This window comes from Vollenhovia emeryi, unplaced genomic scaffold, assembly GCF_000949405.1.
Source record: "Vollenhovia emeryi isolate VEMERY1.0 unplaced genomic scaffold, V.emery_V1.0 DF939185.1, whole genome shotgun sequence".
Lineage (NCBI taxonomy): Eukaryota > Metazoa > Arthropoda > Insecta > Hymenoptera > Formicidae > Vollenhovia > Vollenhovia emeryi.
This window is the reverse complement of record NW_011967181.1, coordinates 1,179,710-1,202,591: the sequence shown is the minus strand read 5'-3', so window position 1 is coordinate 1,202,591 and position 22,882 is coordinate 1,179,710. Positions and strand designations below refer to the sequence as shown.

General features: G+C 31.6%; 5 protein-coding genes across 9 annotated transcripts; all 5 read right to left on the bottom strand.

Moving 5' to 3' along the window:
• Positions 1–6: 6 nt before the first annotated feature.
• LOC105562699 (putative odorant receptor 71a) lies at positions 7–3,441 on the bottom strand. 2 transcript variants are annotated; one of them, XM_012013737.1, is made up of 4 exons: positions 2,862–3,441; positions 1,943–2,180; positions 1,061–1,441; positions 7–575 (listed from the first exon to the last, which is right to left on the bottom strand). In XM_012013737.1, the coding sequence occupies exons 2-4, from the start codon at positions 2,152–2,154 to the stop codon at positions 314–316; spliced, it is 855 nt and encodes a 284-aa protein (XP_011869127.1). In that variant the 5' UTR covers positions 2,155–2,180; positions 2,862–3,441; the 3' UTR covers positions 7–313. The 2 variants fall into 2 exon arrangements, with proteins under 2 accessions (XP_011869127.1, XP_011869126.1); XM_012013736.1 differs by having other exon boundaries at positions 1,943–3,441.
• A 20-nt stretch (positions 3,442–3,461) lies between these two features.
• On the bottom strand, positions 3,462–6,820 carry LOC105562698 (putative odorant receptor 71a). Its single transcript, XM_012013735.1, has 5 exons — positions 5,937–6,820; positions 5,087–5,467; positions 4,407–4,611; positions 3,675–3,830; positions 3,462–3,581 (listed from the first exon to the last, which is right to left on the bottom strand). Exons 1-5 carry the CDS (start codon positions 6,296–6,298, stop codon positions 3,537–3,539), a joined length of 1,149 nt encoding a protein of 382 aa, XP_011869125.1. The 5' UTR covers positions 6,299–6,820; the 3' UTR covers positions 3,462–3,536.
• Positions 6,821–7,270: 450 nt separating this feature from the next.
• Positions 7,271–10,708, bottom strand: LOC105562692 (putative odorant receptor 71a). 2 transcript variants are annotated; one of them, XM_012013721.1, is made up of 6 exons: positions 10,409–10,708; positions 9,830–10,031; positions 9,087–9,467; positions 8,398–8,602; positions 7,656–7,811; positions 7,271–7,564 (listed from the first exon to the last, which is right to left on the bottom strand). In XM_012013721.1, the coding sequence occupies exons 2-6, from the start codon at positions 9,985–9,987 to the stop codon at positions 7,520–7,522; spliced, it is 945 nt and encodes a 314-aa protein (XP_011869111.1). In that variant the 5' UTR covers positions 9,988–10,031; positions 10,409–10,708; the 3' UTR covers positions 7,271–7,519. The 2 variants fall into 2 exon arrangements, with proteins under 2 accessions (XP_011869111.1, XP_011869110.1); XM_012013720.1 differs by having other exon boundaries at positions 9,830–10,708.
• Positions 10,709–11,322: 614 nt separating this feature from the next.
• LOC105562703 lies at positions 11,323–22,585 on the bottom strand. Its single transcript, XM_012013743.1, has 11 exons — positions 21,671–22,585; positions 20,637–21,017; positions 20,071–20,275; positions 19,730–19,923; positions 18,019–18,071; positions 17,751–17,952; positions 13,443–13,817; positions 12,602–12,991; positions 12,270–12,474; positions 11,540–11,698; positions 11,323–11,446 (listed from the first exon to the last, which is right to left on the bottom strand). Exons 1-11 carry the CDS (start codon positions 22,030–22,032, stop codon positions 11,402–11,404), a joined length of 2,571 nt encoding a protein of 856 aa, XP_011869133.1. The 5' UTR covers positions 22,033–22,585; the 3' UTR covers positions 11,323–11,401.
• Positions 14,684–18,766, bottom strand: LOC105562693 (putative odorant receptor 71a). 3 transcript variants are annotated; one of them, XM_012013723.1, is made up of 7 exons: positions 18,530–18,766; positions 18,037–18,170; positions 17,751–17,952; positions 16,693–17,076; positions 16,026–16,230; positions 15,330–15,485; positions 14,684–14,862 (listed from the first exon to the last, which is right to left on the bottom strand). In XM_012013723.1, the coding sequence occupies exons 2-7, from the start codon at positions 18,110–18,112 to the stop codon at positions 14,809–14,811; spliced, it is 1,077 nt and encodes a 358-aa protein (XP_011869113.1). In that variant the 5' UTR covers positions 18,113–18,170; positions 18,530–18,766; the 3' UTR covers positions 14,684–14,808. The 3 variants fall into 3 exon arrangements, with proteins under 3 accessions (XP_011869113.1, XP_011869114.1, XP_011869112.1); XM_012013724.1 differs by having other exon boundaries at positions 18,024–18,071; XM_012013722.1 differs by having other exon boundaries at positions 17,751–18,170.
• Positions 22,586–22,882: the final 297 nt, after the last annotated feature.

The window sequence follows — 22,882 nt, the reverse complement described above, 5'->3', positions numbered from 1 at the left end:
TTACAAGGGGAGGGCCAACATATGTTCTCTCCGATTTTAATGAGCTTGATATATGTTGCAATACTACACCTCCCTTAATAATAGGTAAAACCATTCGACCATACGCTCAAGCATTCGCGAGATATTTTGTGAGCGACTCGGTACATACGCATGTGGAAAAATTTTAAATAAATTTTTCTCGCGAATGCTTGAGCGTATGGTCGAATGGTTTTACCTATTATTAAGGGAGGTGTAGTTGTGCAACATATATCAAGCTCATTAAAATCGGAGAGAACATATGTTGGCCCTCCCCTTGTTAGTGCATTCCGATTACCTAGTATACAAAGTACATTATTTTATTTGATACAGTTTGTGCAGTAACGATTGTCACCTTAAGAATGACTTCGTTTCCAGACCAGCAATAAACGTAAATTTGAATAAACATTCCAATGGTGTAGACTAAATAAGTCACAGCTTCAGACGGATTAGCAATATGTGTTGACATATAATATACACTGGTACATAATATCAGTATACTTCCAAAGAATTGGACGAAAAGCACTTGATTGAATATAACGTTTACCATTTTGGCATATCTGCAATGAGGTCATGTTAATCTTACGTTACATATACGTAAAGAATTACTTTAAAGTAAAAAGTAATAGAGTTACAAGCTTGAAATATAACTTTATGACGTAATTGGTAGTATTTCAAAAATTGCAGCAACATTTTAAAACATATCAGTTTTGAAACAAAAGCTACTTGATTCAGAGCAAGCATTTATATTAATTTTTACTTGAAGTTTTGTTCAACTTTTTATAGAAAGATTATATAACAACGTCATGCTGAGAATACATTTTTGAGCTTGCAACAAAATGTCAATTTTAAATAACGTCAGTTATATTATATTTAAACTTAAAATACTTATCTATCGTAACACTTTAATACTTAGCATTATAAAAAATAGCGATGTTTAAATATAGAAATTAATTTATGTATTCAAATACGCAACCAATCATATACGTACATAAATAGTAGGTATTTGAATATACGCATATAGACGGTTCTTTATGTAACTCACTTATAAATGCTGAGATGATGATGTACGCACTGCGATATTTCCATTTTATTTTCATTCGATGAAAAGATTGGATGTTCTAAATACCTAACTGTTCTATTAATTACTAATTTGTGAAGACGACTTTCTAAAATTTCAAGCTGAGCACATGTTTGCAAAAACAATCCGAAGACTAAGGTTTCCGTGCCCACATTTATCATAGTGGCAAAAATTAGAGTTATAATCTGATGAATAGATATAATCCAGAACACTATAGGTATATTGAAATTGAATGGCAGCCATATTCGAAATGGCAATTGACCTTGCATCATATTTAGAATCGATCCTATTGTGACACCTGTACAGGAGGTTGTCGCCATAAGTGAGTATTTTATTGAATATGATCTGTACATACAGAAAGAAGATATCTTTCATTCATTTACGATAATAAAAATTCTCTCGTAAATCTTGTAAATGTAACGAAAATATGCGTAAGTTTATGACAGAATTTAATTATTTTGCGGATGGGTATCTGTGTATAATACAGTTTTAAAATAATAGGTATATGTGAGTTTATATAATTTACAAACATTTTTAATTCAATATAATATGAGCAATTATTAAGTTTCGAAATTTATGTGACAATCTCATACAGCACGCATGTCTAAAAAACATCTTTAAGACATCCGTGTTGTCTGGGAATGAAAAATCTGATGTACAAAATGAACAAAGTCCATCAATTACTAAAGGCTCTGAAGAAAACGCTAAAAATATAACATTTAACATGTTTAATTGGATCCAGGAGAATCAGAAATAATATATAGTATGTGAATCAAATTATTTTGACATTTTGTGCAAGTTAGATTAATGTTTTGTCATAAAATTTTTCTAATTAATTATACATACCTGATAAACTTATCAAACTTTGTTTGTATCGTTGCTTCATCCTCGTTACGAGGTTTACACGGTGTTTTCAACAATACTTGTACCAAATTGATGATCGCATTTCGTCGCAATACAACGACTGTCGCTTTGCAACATACAGCAACAATAGTCAGGAACATTAGAGTATTAGTGGCAAAATCATCAATATTGTCGACAACAAGAACTATATCCATAAATTGTGTTATCACCAAAAAATACTCTGAGAATATTACAATAAAAGTAAATATATTATACAATAGTTTTGCTACATTTGAAGACCACTCAATAGGTTGCCATATACCACAAAGTGTATATATAAAGAAATTTAGAGTGAGTATTTGCATATTTGAATCTCTTTCTTTACAAACTCATCAATGTGATACACAAAGGTGTAGGTTCTTTCTACATGTAAAAAGTACTTAGAAAGTATCTTAAAGCAGTGAATATCCAATTAAATATTCAGAAGATAATTGTAAGAGGAAACGAATTTGATACGAAAAGTAGTTTCACCAAATTAATTATGTTATTAGTACATTCCACAAATTAATGTTTAAATCTCACAAGTAAAACTACATGTAAATGTCAGCGATAGATTTTATTCACTTTGCACGAAGATTGCATATAATTATCTCGGTTTAATAATCGGATGACCTTAAGTAACCGTAATGTAATAGGCTATTCGTGTGAACCCAATTAGAAAACAGTATTTATAGATGTCTATCGCGCACTTGTATCAGAACATCGTTTCTTACAATTTTACTTTTTAACAATACAATAGAATTAACAAATATTACAGATACAACATGTTTCGCTGTTATGAATATCAATAAATTTTATTTAAATGTAACCGAGCACATCTTGTGATGGAATAAGTATAGTTTTACATACTTCAACTGCTTACCTCAGTATCATTAATAAGGGTCATTAAAAAATCGACATCGAGTCGTTTAGATATTCATTACGCAATACTCGTCCCTTTCCACTTCCTATTCCGTTCCTATGAAGACTATAATTGTGAAAATTTTCCTGCTTACACTAGTCGAGGGATATTATCTTTTACAGACGCATACATGTTGTTATTCTCATCGAATAAAGTTTTTCTTTATCTTCTTTACTGTGTGGCAGACCGTATATCTCACAGAGCTAGTCAATTTTTTTGTTGCATAAAATACGAGATAATGTAACGTTAACAGCAATGTTAAAATATTTACACATTTTCTAAGTTAATTACTGCTCGACTTGCTATACCGACTACAAATATACAAAATGACTATAGGTCAACTCTGTGTACAATATGTTAGATGTGACGTAAAAACTGAGAAATTTCTTTTCGTTTTACTCCATGCTGAAGCTAAAATTAGTTGTGCATGAAATAAACTGTTGCATTATATTACAGTATACAAAAATATATGTATATATATAAATATGTGTGGATTAGTGCCAGTATTCGTAGAATCGTAATACAGAATAAGGTTAATTAAAATAAATTCGTACATAATTATTTTAGGATTTACTAACTAATTTATGACAAACTACACAATTATCATGCCTAAGTACACTTATAATTATTTATATTTCACTTTTGAAGTACATTGAATGCTGTGTACGACATTCTTAAGATCTGAAATCAGATATATGTAGAATAAAGTTATGAAATTTTGATTGTGTTTCTCAACTAAATTTTCGTCATAAATGTGTCAACGAGATTACTAACATTGCTGTAAGATTGAAGAGACAGAGTTATTAAGAAGCTGCTAGTGAATTTTATAGGAATTGTACTCCGTAACATGATTATCAACAATTCTTTTCTTTCGTTAACTGATAGTAGTGGCCAATCCATGCAGTATAAAGCATTTCCCACATTCATACTCTGTTAACATGACATAAATAATTTTATCACTTCTGAAGAATACCGAATATTTATTATCAATATTGTTAGCATTATTTATTGTTATATACATATTGTTACACGCTGATACGACTCTTAGGATTGAGCCAAATCGAGTTACGATCGTGAAGAAGTCGAAAAATAATTTGATAATGAGTCGCTGTTGTTAAATAGTTGCTATTGCCAAGAAGATTGATAGACCATCAAGCCACGCAGTCGTATTGTCTTTCCTTTTTGTTGTCTTTGTCTGATAATAAAATTCTTTCCAACGAGTCGAGTATGGCTAGTCCTAAGAGTGCAAGCATGGACTTGCGAGGGAGCAAACAGTGCGCGGCAGACAAACGTTTCCCGAATGTAACGATATGCATATATGTGCATATACATATATGTATGTACATGCATATAAGTATATATGAAAATTTATATACACATACATGTAGATTAGTTTTAAATCTTGTAAAAGAATTGAGTCATATAAAAATACTAGTGCATTCCGATTACCTAGTATACAAAGTACATTATTTTAATTGATACAGTTTGTGCAGTAACGATTGTCACCTTAAGAATGACTTCGTTTCCAGACCAGCAATAAATGTAAATTTGTATAAACATTCCAATGGTGTAGACTAAATAAGTCACAGCTTCAGACGGGTTAGCAATATGTGTTGACATATAATACACACTGGTACATAATATCAGTATACTTCCAAAGAATTGGACGAAAAGCACTTGATTGAATATAACGTTTACCATTTTGGCATATCTGCAATGAGGTCATGTTAATCTTACGTTACATATACGTAAAGAATTACTTTAAAGTAAAAAGTAATAGAATTACGAGCTTGAAATATAACTTTATAACGTAATTGGTAGTATTTTAAAAATTACAGTAACATTTTAAAACATATCAGTTTTGAAACAAAAGCTACTTGATTCACAGCAAGCATTTATATTAATTTTTACTTCAAGTCTTGTTATAGAAAGATTATATAATAAAGTCATGCTGAGAATACGTTTTTGAGCTTGCAACAAACTGTGAATTTTAAATAACGTCAGTTATATTATATTTAAACTTAAAATACTTCTCTATCGTAAAACTTTAATAATTAGCATTATAAAAATAGCGATGTTTAAATATAGAAATTAATTTATGTATTAATATACGCAACCAATCATACACGTACACATATAGTAGGTATTTGAATATACGCATATGGACGGTTCTTTATGTAACTCACTTATAAATGCTGAGATGATGATGTACGCATTGCGATATTTCCATTTTATTTTCCTTCGATGAAGAGATTGGATGTTCTAAATATCTAACTGTTTTATTAATTACTAATTTGTGAAGACGACTTTCTAAAATTTCAAGCTGCGCACATGTTTGCAAAAACAATCCGAACACTAAAGTTTCCGAGCCCACATCTATCACAGCTGCGAAAATTACAGTTATAATCTGATGAATAGATATAATCCAGAACACTATAGGTATATTGAAATTGAATGGCAGCCATATTCGATAAGGCAAGTGTCCTTGCATCATATTTAGAATCGATCCTATTGTGACACCTGTACAGGAGGTTGTCACCATAAGTCCGTATTTTATTGAATATGATCTGTACATACAGAAAGAAGATATCTTTCAGTCATTTACGATAATAAAAATTCTCTCGTAAATCTTGTAAATGTAACGAAAATTTGCGTAAGTTTATGACAGAATTTAATTATTTTGCGGATGTGTATTTGTGTACAATACAGTTTTAAAATAATAGGTATATGTGAGTTTAATTTACAAAAACATTTTTTAGCTCAATATAATATAAGCAATTATTAAGTTCCGAAATACAGCACGCATGTCTAAAAGACATCTTTAAGACATACGTGTTGTCTGGGAATGTACAAAATGAACAAAGTCCAACAATTACTAAAGGCTCTGAAGAAAACGCTAAAAATATAACATTTAGCATGTTTAATTGGATCCAGGAGAAGCAGAAATAATATATAGTGTGGATCAAATTATTTTGACATTTTGTGCAAGTTAGATTAATGTTTTGTCATAAAATTTTTTAATTTAATTATATATACCTGATAAACTTATCAAACTTTGTTTGTATCGATGCTTCATCTTCGTTACGAGGTTTACACGGTGTTTTCAACAATACTTGTACCAAATTGATGATTGCATTTCGTCGCACTACAACGACTGTCGCTTTGCAACATGCAGCAACAATAGTCAGGAACATTAGAGTATTAGTGGCAAAATCATCAATATTGTCGACAACAAGAACTATATCCATAAATTGTGTTAACGCCAAAAAATACTCTGAGAATATTACAATAAAAGTAAATATATTATACAATAGTTTTGCTACATTTGAAGACCACTCAATAGGTTGCCATATACCACAAAGTGTATATAGAAAGAAATTTAGAGTGAATATTTGCATATTTGGATCTCTTTTTTTACAAACTCATCAATGTAATACACAAAGGTGTAGGTTCTTTCTACATGTAAAAGTATTTAGAAAGTATCTTAAACCAGTGAATATTCAATTAAATATTCAGGAGATAATTGTAAGAGGAAACGAATTTGATACGAAAAGTAGTTTCACCAAATTACTTATGCTATTAGTACATTCCACAAATAAATGTTTAAATCTCACATGTAAAACTACATGTAAATGTCAGCGATAGATTTTATTCACTTTGCACGAAGATTGCATATAATTATTATCTCGGTTTAATAATCGGATGACCTTAAGTAACCGTAATGTAATAGGCTATTCGTATGAACCCAATTAGAAAACAGTATTTATAGATGTCTATCGCGCACTTGTATCAGAACATCGTTTCTTACAATTTTGCTTTTTAACAATACAATAGAATTAACAAATATTACAGATACAACATGTTTTGCTGTCATGGATATCAATAACTTTTATTTAAATGTAACCGAGCACATCTTGTGATGGAGTAAGTATAGTTTTACATACTTCAACTGCTTACCTCAGTATCATTAATAAGGGTCATTAAAAAATCAACATCGAGTCGTTTAGATATTTATTACGCAATACTCGTCCCTTTCCACTTCGTATTCCGCTCCTATGAAGACTATAATTGTGAAAATTTCCCTGCTTATACTAGTCGAGGGATATTATTTTTTACAGACGTGTACATGTTGTTATTCTCATCGAATGTTTTTCTTTATCTTCTTTATTGTGTAGCAGACTGTATATCTCACAGAGCTAGTCAATTTTTTTGTTACATAAAATACGAGATAATGTAGCGTTAACAGCAATGTTAAAATATTTACACATTTTCTAAGTTAATTGCTGCACGACTTGCTATACCGACTATAAATATACAGAATGACTATACGTCAACTCTGTGTGCAATATGTTACATGTAACGTGAAAACTGAGAAACTTCTTTTCCTTGACTCCATGCTGAAGCTAAAATTAGTTGTGCATGAAATAAACTGTTGCATTATACTACAGTATAAAAAAAATATATATATAAATATGTGTGGATTAGTGCCAGTATTCTTAGAATCGTAATACAGAATAAGGTTAAAATAAATGCGTACATAAATATTTTAGAATTTACTAACTAATTTATGACAAACTACACAATTATCATGCCTAAGTACACTTATAATTATTTATATTTCACTTTTGAAGTACATTGAATGCTGTGTACGACATTCTTAAGATCTGAAATCAGAAATATGTAGAATAAAGTTATGAAATTTTGATTGTTTCTCAACTAAATTTTCGTCATAAATGTGTCAACGAGATTACTAACATTGCTGTAAGATTGAAGAGACAGTGTTATTAAGAAGCTGCTAGTGAATTTTATAGGAATTGTACTCCGTAACATGATTATCAACAATTCTTTTCTTTCGTTAAATGATAGTAGTGGCCAATCCATGCAGTATAAAGCATTTCCCACATTCGTACTCTGTTAATATGACATAAATAATTTTATCACTTCTGAAGAATACCGAATATTTATTATTAATATTTATCAATATTGTTATCATTATTTATTGTTATATACATATTGTTACACGCTGATACGACTCTTAGGATTGAGCCAAATCGAGTTACGATCGTGAAGAAGTCGAAAAATAATTTGATAATGAGTCGCTGTTGTTAAATAGTTGCTATTGCCAAGAAGATTGATAGACCATCAAGCCACGCAGTCGTATTGTCTTTACTTTCTGTTGTCTTTGTCTGATAATAAAATTCTTTCCAACGAGTCGAGTATGGCTAGTCCTAAGAGTGCAAGCATGGACGTGCGAGGGAGCAAACAGTGCGCGGCAGACAAACGTTTCCCGAATGTAACGATATGCATATATGTGCATATACATATATGTATGTACATGCATATAAGTATATATGAAAATTTATATACACATACATGTAGATTAGTTTTAAATCTTGTAAAAGAATTGAGTCATATAAAAATACTAGTGCATTCCGATTACCTAGTATACAAAGTACATTATTTTAATTGATACAGTTTGTGCAGTAACGATTGTCACCTTAAGAATGACTTCGTTTCCAGACCAGCAATAAATGTAAATTTGTATAAACATTGCAATGGTGTAGACTAAATAAGTCACAGCTTCAGACGGGTTAGAAATATGTGTTGACATATAATACACACTGGTACATAATATCAGTATACTTCCAAAGAATTGGACGAATAGCACTTGATTGAATATAACGTTTACCATTTTGGCATATCTGCAATGAGGTCATGTTAATCTTACGTTACATATACGTAAAGAATTACTTTAAAGTAAAAAGTAATAGAATTACGAGCTTGAAACATAACTTTATAACGTAATTGGTAGTATTTTAAAAGTTACAGTAACATTTTAAAACATATCAGTTTTGAAACAAAAGCTACTTGATTCAGAGCAAGCATTTATATTAATTTTTACTTCAAGTTTTGTTCAACTTTTTATAGAAAGATTATATAACAACGTCATGCTGAGAATATATTTTTGAGCTTGCAACAAAATGTCAATTTTAAATAACGTCAGTTATATTATATTTAAACTTAAAATACTTATCTATCGTAACACTTTAATAATTAGCATTATAAAAATAGCGATTTTTAAATATAGAAATTAATTTATGTATTAATATACGCAACCAATCATACACGTACACATATAGTAGGTATTTGAATATACGCATATGGACGGTTCTTTATGTAACTCACTTATAAATGCTGAGATGATGATGTACGCACTGCGATATTTCCATTTTATTTTCATTCGATGAAGAGATTGGATGTTCTAAATATCTAACTGTTCTATTAATTACTAATTTGTGAAGACGACTTTCTAAAATTTCAAGCTGCGCACATGTTTGCAAAAACAATCCGAACACTAAAGTTTCCGAGCCCACATTTATCACAGCTGCGAAAATTAGAGTTATAATCTGATGAATAGATATAATCCAGAACACTATAGGTATATTGAAATTGAATGGCAGCCATATTCGTAAAGGCAAGTGTCCTTGCATCATATTTAGAATCGATCCTATTGTGACACCTGTACAGGAGGTTGTCACCATAAGTGCGTATTTTATTGAATATGATCTGTACATACAGAAAGAAGATATCTTTCATTCATTTACGATAATAAAAATTCTCTCGTAAATCTTGTAAATGTAACGAAAATTTGCGTAAGTTTATGACAGAATTTAATTATTTTGCGGATGGGTATCTATGTATAATACAGTTTTAAAATAATAGGTATATGTGAGTTTAATTTACAAAAACATTTTTTAACTCAATATAATATAAGCAATTATTAAGTTTCGAAATACAGCACGCATGTCTAAAAGACATCTTTAAGACATACGTGTTGTCTGGGAATATACAAAATGAACAAAGTCCAACAATTACTGCAAGTTAGAATAACGTTTTGTCATAAAATTTTTCTAATTAATTATACATACCTGATAAACTTATCAAACTTTGTTTGTATTGTTGCTTCATCCTCGTTACGAGGTTTACACGGTGTTTTCAACAATACTTGTACCAAATTGATGATTGCATTTCGTCGCACTACAACGACTGTCGCTTTGCAACATACAGCAACAATAGTCAGGAACATTAGAGTATTAGTGGCAAAATCATCAATATTGTCGACAACAAGAACTATATCCATAAATTGTGTTAACACCAAAAAATACTCTGAGAATATTACATTAAAAGTAAATATATTATACAATAGTTTTGCTACATTTGAAGACCACTCAATAGGTTGCCATATACCACAAAGTGTATATATAAAGAAATTTAGAGTGAATATTTGCATATTTGGATCTTTTTTTGTACAAACTCATCAATGTGATACACAAAGGTGTAGGTTCTTTCTACATGTAAAAAGTATTTAGAAAGTATCTTAAATCAGTGAATATCCAATTAAATATTCAGAAGATAATTGTAAGAGGAAACGAATTTGATACGAAAAGTAGTTTCACCAAATTACTTATGCTATTAGTACATTCCACAAATAAATGTTTAAATCTCACATGTAAAACTACATGTAAATGTCAGCGATAGATTTTATTCACTTTGCACGAAGATTGCATATAATTATTATCTCGGTTTAATAATCGGATGACCTTAAGTAACCGTAATGTAATAGGCTATTCGTATGAACCCAATTAGAAAACAGTATTTATAGATGTCTATCGCGCACTTGTATCAGAACATCGTTTCTTACAATTTTGCTTTTTAACAATACAATAGAATTAACAAATATTACAACATGTTTCGCTGTCATGGATATCAATAACTTTTATTTAAATGTAACCGAGCACATCTTGTGATGGAGTAAGTATAGTTTTACATACTTCAACTGCTTACCTCGGTATCATTAATAAGGGTCATTAAAAAATCGACATCGAGTCGTTTAGATATTCATTACGCAATACTCGTCCCTTTCCACTTCCTTGTCCGCTCCTATGAAGACTATAATTGTGAAAATTTTCCTGCTTATAATAGTCGAGGGATATTATTTTTTACAGACGCATGTTATTATTCTCATCGAATTTCTTTATCTTCTTTATTGTGTGGCAGACCGTATATCTCATAGAGCCTTTTTTTGTTTCATAAAATACGAGATAATGTAGCATTAACAGCAATGTTAAAATATTTACACATTTTCTAAGTTAATTGCTGCTCGACTTGCTATACCGACTACAAATATACAGAATGACTATACGTCAACTCTGTGTGCAATATGTTAGATCTGACGTAAAAACTGAGCAATTTCTTTTCCTTGACTCCATGCTGAAGCCAAAATTAGCTGTGCATGAAATAAACTGTTGCATTATATTGCAGTATGTAATATATGTATATATAGATATATTAATATGTGTAGATTAGTGCCAGTATTCTTAGAATCGTAATAAAGACTAAGGTTAAAATAAATGTGTAAACAGATATTTCAGGGTTTACTGACTAATTTATGAAAAACTACACAATTTACATGCCTAAGTACACTTCTGATTATTTATATTTCACTTTTGAAGTACGTTGAATGCTGAGTACGACGTTCTTAAGATCTGAAATCAGAAATATGTAGAATAAAGTTATGAAATTTTTATTGTGCTTCCCAACAAAATTTTCGTCATAAATGCGTCAACAAGATTACTAACATTGCTGAAAGACTGAAGAGACAGAGTTATCAAGAAGCTGCTAGTGAACTTTATAGGAATTGTACTCCGTATCATGATTATCAACAATTCTTTTCTTTCGTTAACTGATAATAGTGGCCAGTCCATGCAATATATAGCACTTCCCACATTCGCACTCTGCTAACATAACATAAATAATTTTATCATTTTTTAAGAATACCGAATATTTATTATTAATGTTTATCAATCTTGTTAGCATGATTTATACATATTGTTACGCGCTGATACGACTCTTAGGATTGAGCCAAATCGAGTTACGATCGTGAAGAATTCGAAAAATAATTTGATAACAAGTCGCTGTTGTTAAATAGTTGCTATTGCTAAGAAGATTGATAGACCATCAAGCCACGCAGTCATATTGTCTTTCCTTTCTGTTGTCTTTGTCTGATAATAAAATTCTTTTCAACGAGTCGAGTATGGCTATTCCGAAGAGCGCAAGCATGGACGTGCGAGTGAGCAAACAGTGTACGACAGACAAACGTTTCCCGGACGTAACGATATGCATATATGTGCATATACATATATGTACATGTATATAAGCATATATGAAAGTTTATATACACATACATGTGGATTAGTTTTAAATCTTGTAAAAAAATTGCGTCATATAAAAATCCTAGTGCATTTCCGTTTCCTAGTATACAAAGTACATAATTTTAATTGGTACAGATTTTGCAGTAACGATTGTTACCTTAAGAATGACTTCGTTTCCAGACCAGCAATAAACGTAAATTTGTATAAACATTCCAATGGTGTATACTAAAAAAGTCACAGTCCCAGACAGTTCAACAATATGTATTGACATATAATACACACTTGTACATAATATCAGTATACTTCCAAAGAATTGGACGAAGAGTACTTGATTGAATATAACGTTCACCATTTTAGCGTAACTATAATTGTATTATGTTAGTTCCGCATATGATTAAGAGCGATTTTTTGATATAGAAATGAGCACATTGAAATACGCACGTACAAATGAAGAAGCATTTGAATACGTGCGTAAAACCGGATTCTTACGTGACCCACTTGTAAATGCTGAGATGTTGACGTATACACTCTGATATTCCCGTTTTGGCTTCATTCGACGAAGAGAGTGCGTGTCCCAGATATCTAAATGTTTTACTAATTATTAATTTGCGAATACGATTTTCGAAAATTTCAAGCTGGGCACACGTTTGCAAAAACAATCCGAAGACTAAGGTGTCCGTGCCGAGGTTTATCACAGCTGCGAAAATTACAGTTATAATCTGATGAATAGATATAGTCCAGAACACCATAGGCACATCGCAATTGAATGGCAGCCACGTTCGATAAGGCAGATGGCCGTGCATGACATTTAAAACTGATCCTATTGTATTGCCCGTAACGGAGCTTGTCACCAAAAGTAAATATTTTATCGAACATGACCTGCAAAACGTAGAAACGGGATTACATTTAACTGTCACACATTTAACACAATTAGAATTTACTCGTCCATTTAATTTACATAAATTTGTAACGAGGGAATTTAATTATTATTCTGTAACATGTCTTCGCGTAATACTGTTGTAGAATAATTTGTTGTGAATTTATTAAAAATTAATTTGCGCAAAATATATTTTAATTTAACAAACAAGAAAGAATAACTTTTTAAATCTATGGCAATAATAACTGTGATACATAAAATGAATAATGTACTATAATTAGTACAGAGCCACGTAGGGCATGTTAATGTTATAACATTCATTAAATTTAAATGTATCCAAAGAGGTCAACACATGTTACGTATAACAGTATGCGAATTAAATTACGATCTTTTACACGAATTACCTAATTGTGCCATCATAGAATCAATAATTTTACTAACAATTTTAATTACCTGATAAATTTATCAAATTTCGTTTGTATAGTTGTTTCATCCTTGTCACGAGGCTTACAAGGTGCTTTCAATAATGTTTGCACCAAATTGATGATCGCATTCCGACGCGCCACAACGACAGTTGCTTTACAGCATACGGCAACAATAGTCAGGAACATTAGAGTATTAGTGGCAAAATCATTAATATTATCAACAATAAGAATTATATCCATAAATTGAGTTAACATCACAAAGTATTCCGAGGCTATTACAATAAAGGTGAATATATTGTACAGCAATTTCGCGACATTTGAAGACCACTCAATAGGTCGCCATATCCCACAAAGATTAGATATTAGAAAATTTAGAGTGAGTATTTTCATATTTGTATTTCTTCTTTACAAATATTTTATCAATGTGTTCCACAAAACTATAGCTTCTTTCCACATAGAAATCTATCTGTTTAAAAAGCAGTTAGAAGCGGAAAATATCCTCTCTTAAATATGCTAAATTAAATATCCGACGAAATACACATATAAAATAATTGTGAGAAATGTTAAACTTAGTGCAAAAGATATTCCACAATTTACTATTCCACAAAATAGATTAGTAAATTAGTAAATTCCACAAACTGATTTTAACTGAGTTTAAATCAAACGCTCAACACACTGAACGTAAATGCGATAAACTTTATTCACTCAACACAGACATTGGTTTGAGAATCCGATGATCTTATTAAACTACAAGGCAACGTATCGTTCGTGTGAATATACAACTAGAAAGAAATATTTGTCAACATTAATGAATCCCCTTTCTCGGAATATCGTGTCTCACAATTTTACCTGTTGCTAACTTAACAGAATTAACAAATATACACCGTGTTTCACTACCGTAAAGGTCAATAAAGTTCATTTAAGTGTAACCGAGTCCGTCTTGCGATGAACTATGTACAGTTTTACATAATTCAACTTCATAACCCCAGTACCATTAATAACAGTCATTAAAAAATCGACATGAAGTCGTTTAGATATTTATTACGGGATACTCGTTCTTTTCCTCTCCTAGAAATGGTATAATTGTGGAAGTTGTCCTACTTGCAATCAACGGGGGATATGGTCCTTTACAGTCACGCACATTGTTAAATTCTCACGGAATAAAATATTTATATATTTTCATATTTGACTGAGTGGAAGATCGTATTCCCGATGAGCCCTATTTTGTTTCATAAAATATAAGATAATGTAACAATAATAGCAATGTGCGTGTATTGGCATCAGTATTCCAAGAATTGTAATGAAGAGTACAGGGTTGAAATAAGTAAACACAGAAATCTTACGAATTATAAACTAATTTATAAAAAATAACTACATATTTATTGTGTCCATGTTCACGTTTGATTGTTTTGAAGTACGTTAAATGCTGAGTATGACGTTTTTAAAAGCTAAAAGAGAGAAAAATTAGAGAAAGAGAAAAGAAAACGGTGCAGTTATTGAAAATTGGTTTCTCGATATGCGCCATAAATGTATCATTGATAAAATTTGGTAAATAAAATTATGGTATTTGCAAGTATACTCGTCCCTCAATTTACGCGAAGTATGCGTACATTTTAACTGTTCTATGCGGTTAAAAACTGCGTTAATGGAATCAGTGACAGTACAAAAAAAATACGTAAGAATAAAGACTGTATGTTATCAACATATTTATTTTAGATTTGCATAAAACAATAATAATACAGGCCGAAAAGTAAGAACTTTCGGCTTATTAATACACAAAAGTGTTAATAAATGTCATAAAATGATATATTTTCTAATGGCGTAGGAAGAGACCGAATATAAAAGTATCACACAAGTTGACGAATGAGTATATTTGCTTTATCACCAAAGTATTTGACACGACATGGCTACTAACATTGCTGTAAGATTGAAGGGACACAGTTATCAAGAAACTACTAGTGAACTTTATAGGAATTGTGCTTCGTATCATAACTATTAGCAATTCCTTTCTTTCGGTAACGGATAATAATGGCCAATCCATGCGATATATAGCATCCCCTACGCTCATACTCTGCCAACATAAAGTAATTAAATTTATCACTTCTGAATAATAGCGATTATCAATATTGTTACGCTCGCGCCGAGCTACGACTCTTTGATGCGAGCTGCGATCGTGAAGGAGTTGCAAGGCGCTCCCATGACAATGCTGCTAAACGGTTGTAAGAAAATTTGTGGCCGAATCACTATCAAACTGTTCAGTTGTCTTTCTGCTGTATTTGTCAGGTAATAAGTTAATTCTCTTCCACAATCGAGTCTGGCTACTTCAGATGGCACAAGCGCGGACGCGCGAATGGTACGCGACACGCGAGCGTCTCCCGGGCGTAACAATATTTATCGATATTACTAGCATTATACACACACGTGTATGTACGCGTATATGTATATGTGAAAATTTTCATACACATGTATAGATTAGTTGCAAATCTACCAAGTGAGTTGCTAGATTACTTTAAAAAATAAAAAATTGAGGTATAGAAGAATACTCAATAATTTCTATTAGGTACATCACTGAAGTACACTTTGCTACAGATTGCAGAACATCAATTGTTACCTTAAGAATAACTTCGTTTCCAGACCAGCAATAAATATAGATTTGTAAAAACATTACAATGGTGTACACTAAGAAAGACGCAGTTGTAGATATTTCTTTAATATGCAGTGACAAGTAATACACACTTGTACATAATACCAGTATACTTCGAAAAAATTGAACGAAGAGCACTTCGTTGAACATAACATTTACTGTTTTGGCGTATCTATAATTGTTTTATATTAATTCTGCATACATATATTGCACGAGTAAAGCAATTATAATTTTGACATACAATTTTGTTACGTGATTCCCACAAATCTGATTATTGTCAAAAATTTATAGTTACGCGTTATTTGCTAAAACAAAATTTTTTGTCCTATGCGAGCATTAAAATCTAATTTTTATTTCAAACCCCGCATAATTGATCACGGAATGATCGCATGGTAAATTTATTTTAAGAATGTTCCGTTTTTCAAGCTTGAAACAATATGCGTATCAACCTCAAATAACGTCAGTTTCCATTTTACGTTCAACATCTTGTCGTCATAAACTTCAATGATTAATAACAACAATTTTTAGATACAGAAATTAAATAATACGCTCAAATATGCACACACTCAATCACACAGGCGCATATAAAGAGACATTTGTATGCATGCGTATAAACCATTCTTACATGACTTACTTGTAAATGCTGAGATGATGATGTATGCACTCCGATATCTTCATTTTGTCTTCACTCGACGGAGAGAGTGCATGTCCTCCTAGATATCTAACCGTTTTATTAATTATTAATTTGTGAAGACGACTTTCAAAAATTTCAAGCTGTGCACACGTTTGCAAAAACAATCCAAAAACTAGGGTATCTGTGCTGATGTCTATTGCACTCGCAAAAATTGTAGTTAAGATCTGATGAACGGATATACTCAAAAACACCAAAGGAACATCATAATCAAACGGCAACCATACTCGATAAGGCAGGTGACCCTGCATAACACTTAAAATTGATCCTATTGTGACACACGTAAGGGACGTTGACGCCAAAATTAAGTATTTTATCAAACACGATCTGTAAATGCGAGATAATTCGTCAACTTTTGCACTTGTACGTTAATTAAAATTCACTTGTGCTTGTTTAAATACACAATGACAGAATTTAAGTGTTACTCGGTGCATACATGTATGTGCGTTCCCAGGAAGTGTATAACATACTTTTAATACAATATTTAGAAAATATTATTTACAAAAAGTTTTTCAAGTTTTCTTCTTTTATTTAAATGTTTATAAAAGTACAGATTCCGTTCAATTTCTACCGATGATCTGTCAGATTAGCAAGCCGGAAAAACGTGAATTTAATACGGACTCTGATGATATCGCGATCTGTTGCAATATCTGAACAAATCTGATGCCAATCTGTTGTCGTACTACGGGTAGTTTATTTGTTGAAATGTAAAGGGCTTTACGGATCAGTGCAAATTGAATCCGAGAGTATCACCGATACATGTATATTACCTACACACGTACACAAATCAAATTCTTGTAACAATAATTTCCCCTTACAGAAATGTAAGCAAAGTAATTACTAGAAAGTTACTGTACAATTAGAAATTTTTAATGATTCAATTACTGAACTTTAGTAATCATTTCATGCTTTTCCGTTCCCAGTTATTACATTTCTGTAAGGGTCAATTCAAATTATATTATGCTGTCCCGTAGGTTTTCCTATTAATTATGTGTATCTACCTGATAAACACGTCGAATTTCATTTGTATTTCTGCTTCGTCCTCATCACGAGGTTTGCACGGTGTCTTCATCAATATTTGCAATAAGGCGATGATACCGTTCCGACGTACCACAATGACAGTTGTTTTACAACATATGGCAAAGACACTCAGACATATTAAAGTATTATTGGCAAAATCATCGACATTATCAGCAATAAAAACTATATCCATAAATTGGGTTAACGTCATAAAGTATTCAGAAGATATTATAATAAGCGTAAATATACCATACAGCAGCTTGGCACCATTTGATGACCACTCAACAGGTCGCCATATACCACTAATGGTATAAATAACAAAATTTAGAGAAAACATTTGCATCTTTGGGTCATTCTTTTTACGAGCGACTTATCGATATATGCACAAAAATAGTTTCTTTCTATATGTTCAATATATAAAAAAAAAGTGTTTTAAAATTGCGAAAAGTACCTTCTCGTAAATACGCAAAATTAAATGTCCGATAATATATGCCAGATGAATGTCAGAAATATTGAATTTAATGTAGAACGCAGTGTAATAATTAACAAAATAGATTACGCAATTGGTAAATTCTACAAACTGATGTTTAATTCGCACGCTCGACACACCGAATATATAAATGCGAATAAATTTTATTCACTCGACTCGTAGATCGCTATCTTAGTTTGAAAATTGCATGATCTTATTTAACTGTTACGCAATGTGTCATTCGTGTGAATATACAACTAGAAAAAATAATTGTAAACATTCATAGCGCACCTCTCTCAGAATATCGCGTCTCACAACTTTATCTGCTACTATTGGTAGAAGAATTAGATAACAAGTATTATAGATACAACGTGTTGTACTACCGTGAAAGACAACCAATTTTATTTAAGTGACCCGAGCATGTCTTACGATAGACTATGTACGCTTGTACAGGCTTCAACTTCATAACTACTGTATCATTAATAACGGTCATTAAAAAATCGACATGTAGTCGTCGAGACATTTACTACCGCGTACTCCTTCTTCCCGCTCTTGGAAATGGTATAATTATAGAAGTTTTTCTACTTACAATTATCGAGGGTTACGGTCCTTTGCAGTCGCGCACGTTGTTATGTTCCCATCAAATAAAATATCTGTATATTTTCATATTTATCAGAACCGAGTGGAAGATCATATTTCTCGTAGAGTCTCATTTTGTTGCATATAATGTGAGATAATGTAGCGATAACGACAATTAAATATATAGATATTTTGCAGCTTAACTATCTGCACTTGCCGACAAGTATACCTAATAACAATATCAACCCTGTGCACAATATATCAGATAGCGGAGACGGAAAAGATCCTCTTTCTTGACTTCAAGCCAAAATATAGTGTCACTTGTACACGAACTTAAAATGTATTTCATTATATACATATACTGTATACAATTTGTACACTTATTTGTTGCGTATGCATTGGGACCAATATTCATAGAACCATAGACGTAGTATATTTGGACCGAGCATTGCGCAGTGGAGGTAGAGGTGTATGTACGTAGAAAAGGAACAAAGTCTGTTTTGTGCTATTTCGTTCTCTCTCGGTCGCATGCGAAGGAGTTTGTCCTTTTCTACGTGAACCTCTACCCCCACTACTCAAATAAAGGCAAACGCGCGGTCTAGATGTATGATGTCTATGCATAGAATTATAATAAAGAGTAAGGTTGAACTAAATACGTAAACGGAAATTTTATCATGTAAACAAGCTTTTCGAATTTACTAATTTATGTAAAATTACATAATTATCGTGCTCAAATACACACTGGTCATTTATATTTCACTTCTGAAGTACGTTAAATGCTGTGTATGACGCTTTTAGGATCTGAAAGGGAATCAGAGAAGTACAATAGAAAACAGTGCAACTATTCGATTTATGTTTTCCGACATGCACCGCAAATATGTTACGGATTTAATTTCGCGTGCAGGCATTTACTTCGCCTCCAAATTATTTATCACAACGGGACTACTAACGGAGCTGTAGGATTGAAGAGACGCAGTTATCAAGAAGCTGCTGGTAAACTTTATAGGAATTGTGCTTCGTAACATGATTAGCAGCAAATGTTTTTTCTCGTTAACTGATAACAGTGGCCAGTCCATGCAATATATAGCATCTCCTATGCTCATACTCTGTCAACATATAATACAATTAAATTGATCACTTCGCAATAATACCGAATATTTATTAACATAACTAGCAGTATACAGGGTATCCCATTTTAACTTGGACAGTAAAATGCATCATTTTGATACGGGTTGTGGAATATCAGTGATTACCTTAAGAATGACTTCATTTCCAGACCAGCAATAAATGTAGATTTGTAGAAACATTACAAAGGTGTACACTAAGAAAGACGCAGTTGTAGACAATTCTTGAATATGCAGTGACAAGTAATACACACTTGTACATAATACCAGTATGCTGCTAAAGAATTGAAGAAATAGGACTTGATTGAACGTACTGTTCACCATTTCGGCATATCTGAAATGGATTCACGTTAAACTTGCATTGCACATGAGTGAAACAATTGCAGTCTTGATATATATAATTTTATGACAAAATGTCTATAATTACAAAAATTGTTGGAAAATTTTAGCATGTTTTATTTCCCGAAACAAAAATTGGTCCTAAATGAGCATTAATACCTAATTTTTCTTTCAAGTTCCAAGCAACTTATCATAGAATTGCCGTATCATAAAATTACTAGTTAAGAATGTTCTGTTGTCGAATGTTGCTAAGTACAGAAATTTGCGCATTCAAACGCAGACACTCATTCACGCACACACGCACATATAAAGAAGCATTGAATATAGACATACAAACAATTTCTTACGTAACTCACTTGTAAATGCTGAGATGATGGCGTATACACTCTGATATCTCCAGTTTTTCTTCATTCAACGAGGCGACTCTACATCCTAGATATCCAACTGTTTTATTAATTATAAATTTTTGAAGACGATTTTCAAAAATTTCAAGTTGGGAACACGTTTGTAAAAACAATCCAAAAACTAGAGTATCCGTGCCGACATTTATCATAGTGGCAATAATTATAGTTATAACCTGATGAACAGATATAGTGAAAAACGCCAAAGGTGCATGGTAATTAAATGGCAGCCACATTCGATAAGGCATTTGACCTTGAATAATATTAAGCACTGATCCTATCGTGACACCTGTACAGGAGCTTGTACACAAAATTATATATTTTATCAGACATGATCTGTAAATATATAAATAAGTTTATATTTCATCAACTTTTGTATATCTACGATAGTTAAAATTTGTAAATATGAACACTTCTAATTTGTGAAGAATTTAACGCCAGTACATGCTTAAACAATGTAGAAAAATTTAACGTTTAAAAAACGTTTAAAAAAATTAAAAACGTTTAACAATTTTCCTACTTCTAATTTTTATAAATACTTAACAATAGAATACAAGTATTACTTTGTATGTGCACAGATACGTGTATAATATTCATTTAATATTTAGAAAAGTTAAATTTATTTTTTTTTATTTACAAAATGTCAATAATTATATTTTTTGTACATGGCAATGGCAACGAAAATATATATATATCAAGAAGATATATGCAGTTAATAAGATGCACTCATAAACCGCGTAACTTAATCTGTTAAAAACATGTTTAAAAAGTGTCTGCTGCAATTGTTATCAGACAAGTACCAGCAGAAATGTGACAGAATCCGATAAAAGAACATAATACAATAGCAGATTGACCGCAAAAACTGAAAATAATTTACTATGTTATAACCATTGAAAGGATGTGTACCATTCAACTGTTTATAAAATAACAAATTTTACTCTAGTTACATTAATGTGTTACTATAGGTTTTTCCTATTAATTATACGTACCTGATAAACTTGTCAAACTTTGCTTGTATCGATGCTTCTTCCTCGTCACGAGGTTTACATGGTGATGTCGTTAATATTTGTATTAAAGTAGTGATTGCATTCCGACGTACCACAGCAATAGTCATTTTACAACATACAGCAGCGACACTCAGACACATTAAAGTGTTATTCGTAAAATCATTGATATTATCGACAACAAAAAGTACATCCATAATTTGGGTTAATATCATAAAGTATACAGAAGATACTACAATAAATGTATATATACTATACAGCAGCTTGGCACCATTTGATGACCACTCAACAGGGCGCCATATACCACTAAGGGTATATATTAAAAAATTTAGAGAAAGTATTTGCATCTTTGGATCATTCTTTTTACGAGCAAACTTATCGATATGCACAAAATAGTTTCTTTCTGTATGTATAATACTTAAAAAAGTCTTTTAAAACATTGCAAAAAAGTACCTTCTCTTAAACACGCTAAATTAAATGTCCGATAATATATGTATATCGGATGATTGTCAGAAAAGTTGAATTTAATGTAGAACGCAGTGTAATATTTCACAAAATATTAATTAAGTAATATTTTGTTAATTCTGCAAACTGATGTTTGAGTCGCACACTCGACACACCGTATGTAAATGCGAATAAATTTTATTCACTCGACACGTAGATCGCGTATACCGCTGTCTTGGCTTAAATATTGGATTATCTTATTTAACTGTAATGCAATATGTCATTCGTGTGTATGTACAACTAGGAAAAACAATTGTAAACATTCGTAGCGCAACCTCTCTCAGAATATCGCGTCTCACAACTTTCTCTGCTACCAATACAACAGAATTTGATAACAAGTATTATAGATACGTTTTGTACTACCGCGACAGACAACCAATTTTATTTAAGTGAGCCGAGCATGTCTTACGGTAGACTATGAACGGTTTTACGTACTTTAACTGCATAACCCCTGTATCATTAATAACGATCATTAAAAAATCGACATTAAGTCGTCGAGACATTTATTACCAGGTGCTCCTTTCCCGCTCGTGGAAATGGTATAATTACAGAAGCTCTTCTACTCGCAATTATCGAGGGTTACAGGCCTTTACAGTCATGCACGTTGTTAAATTCCCATCAAATAAAATATTTGTATATTTTAATATATTTATCAGAACTGAGTGGAAGATCATGTTTCTCGTAGAGTCTCAT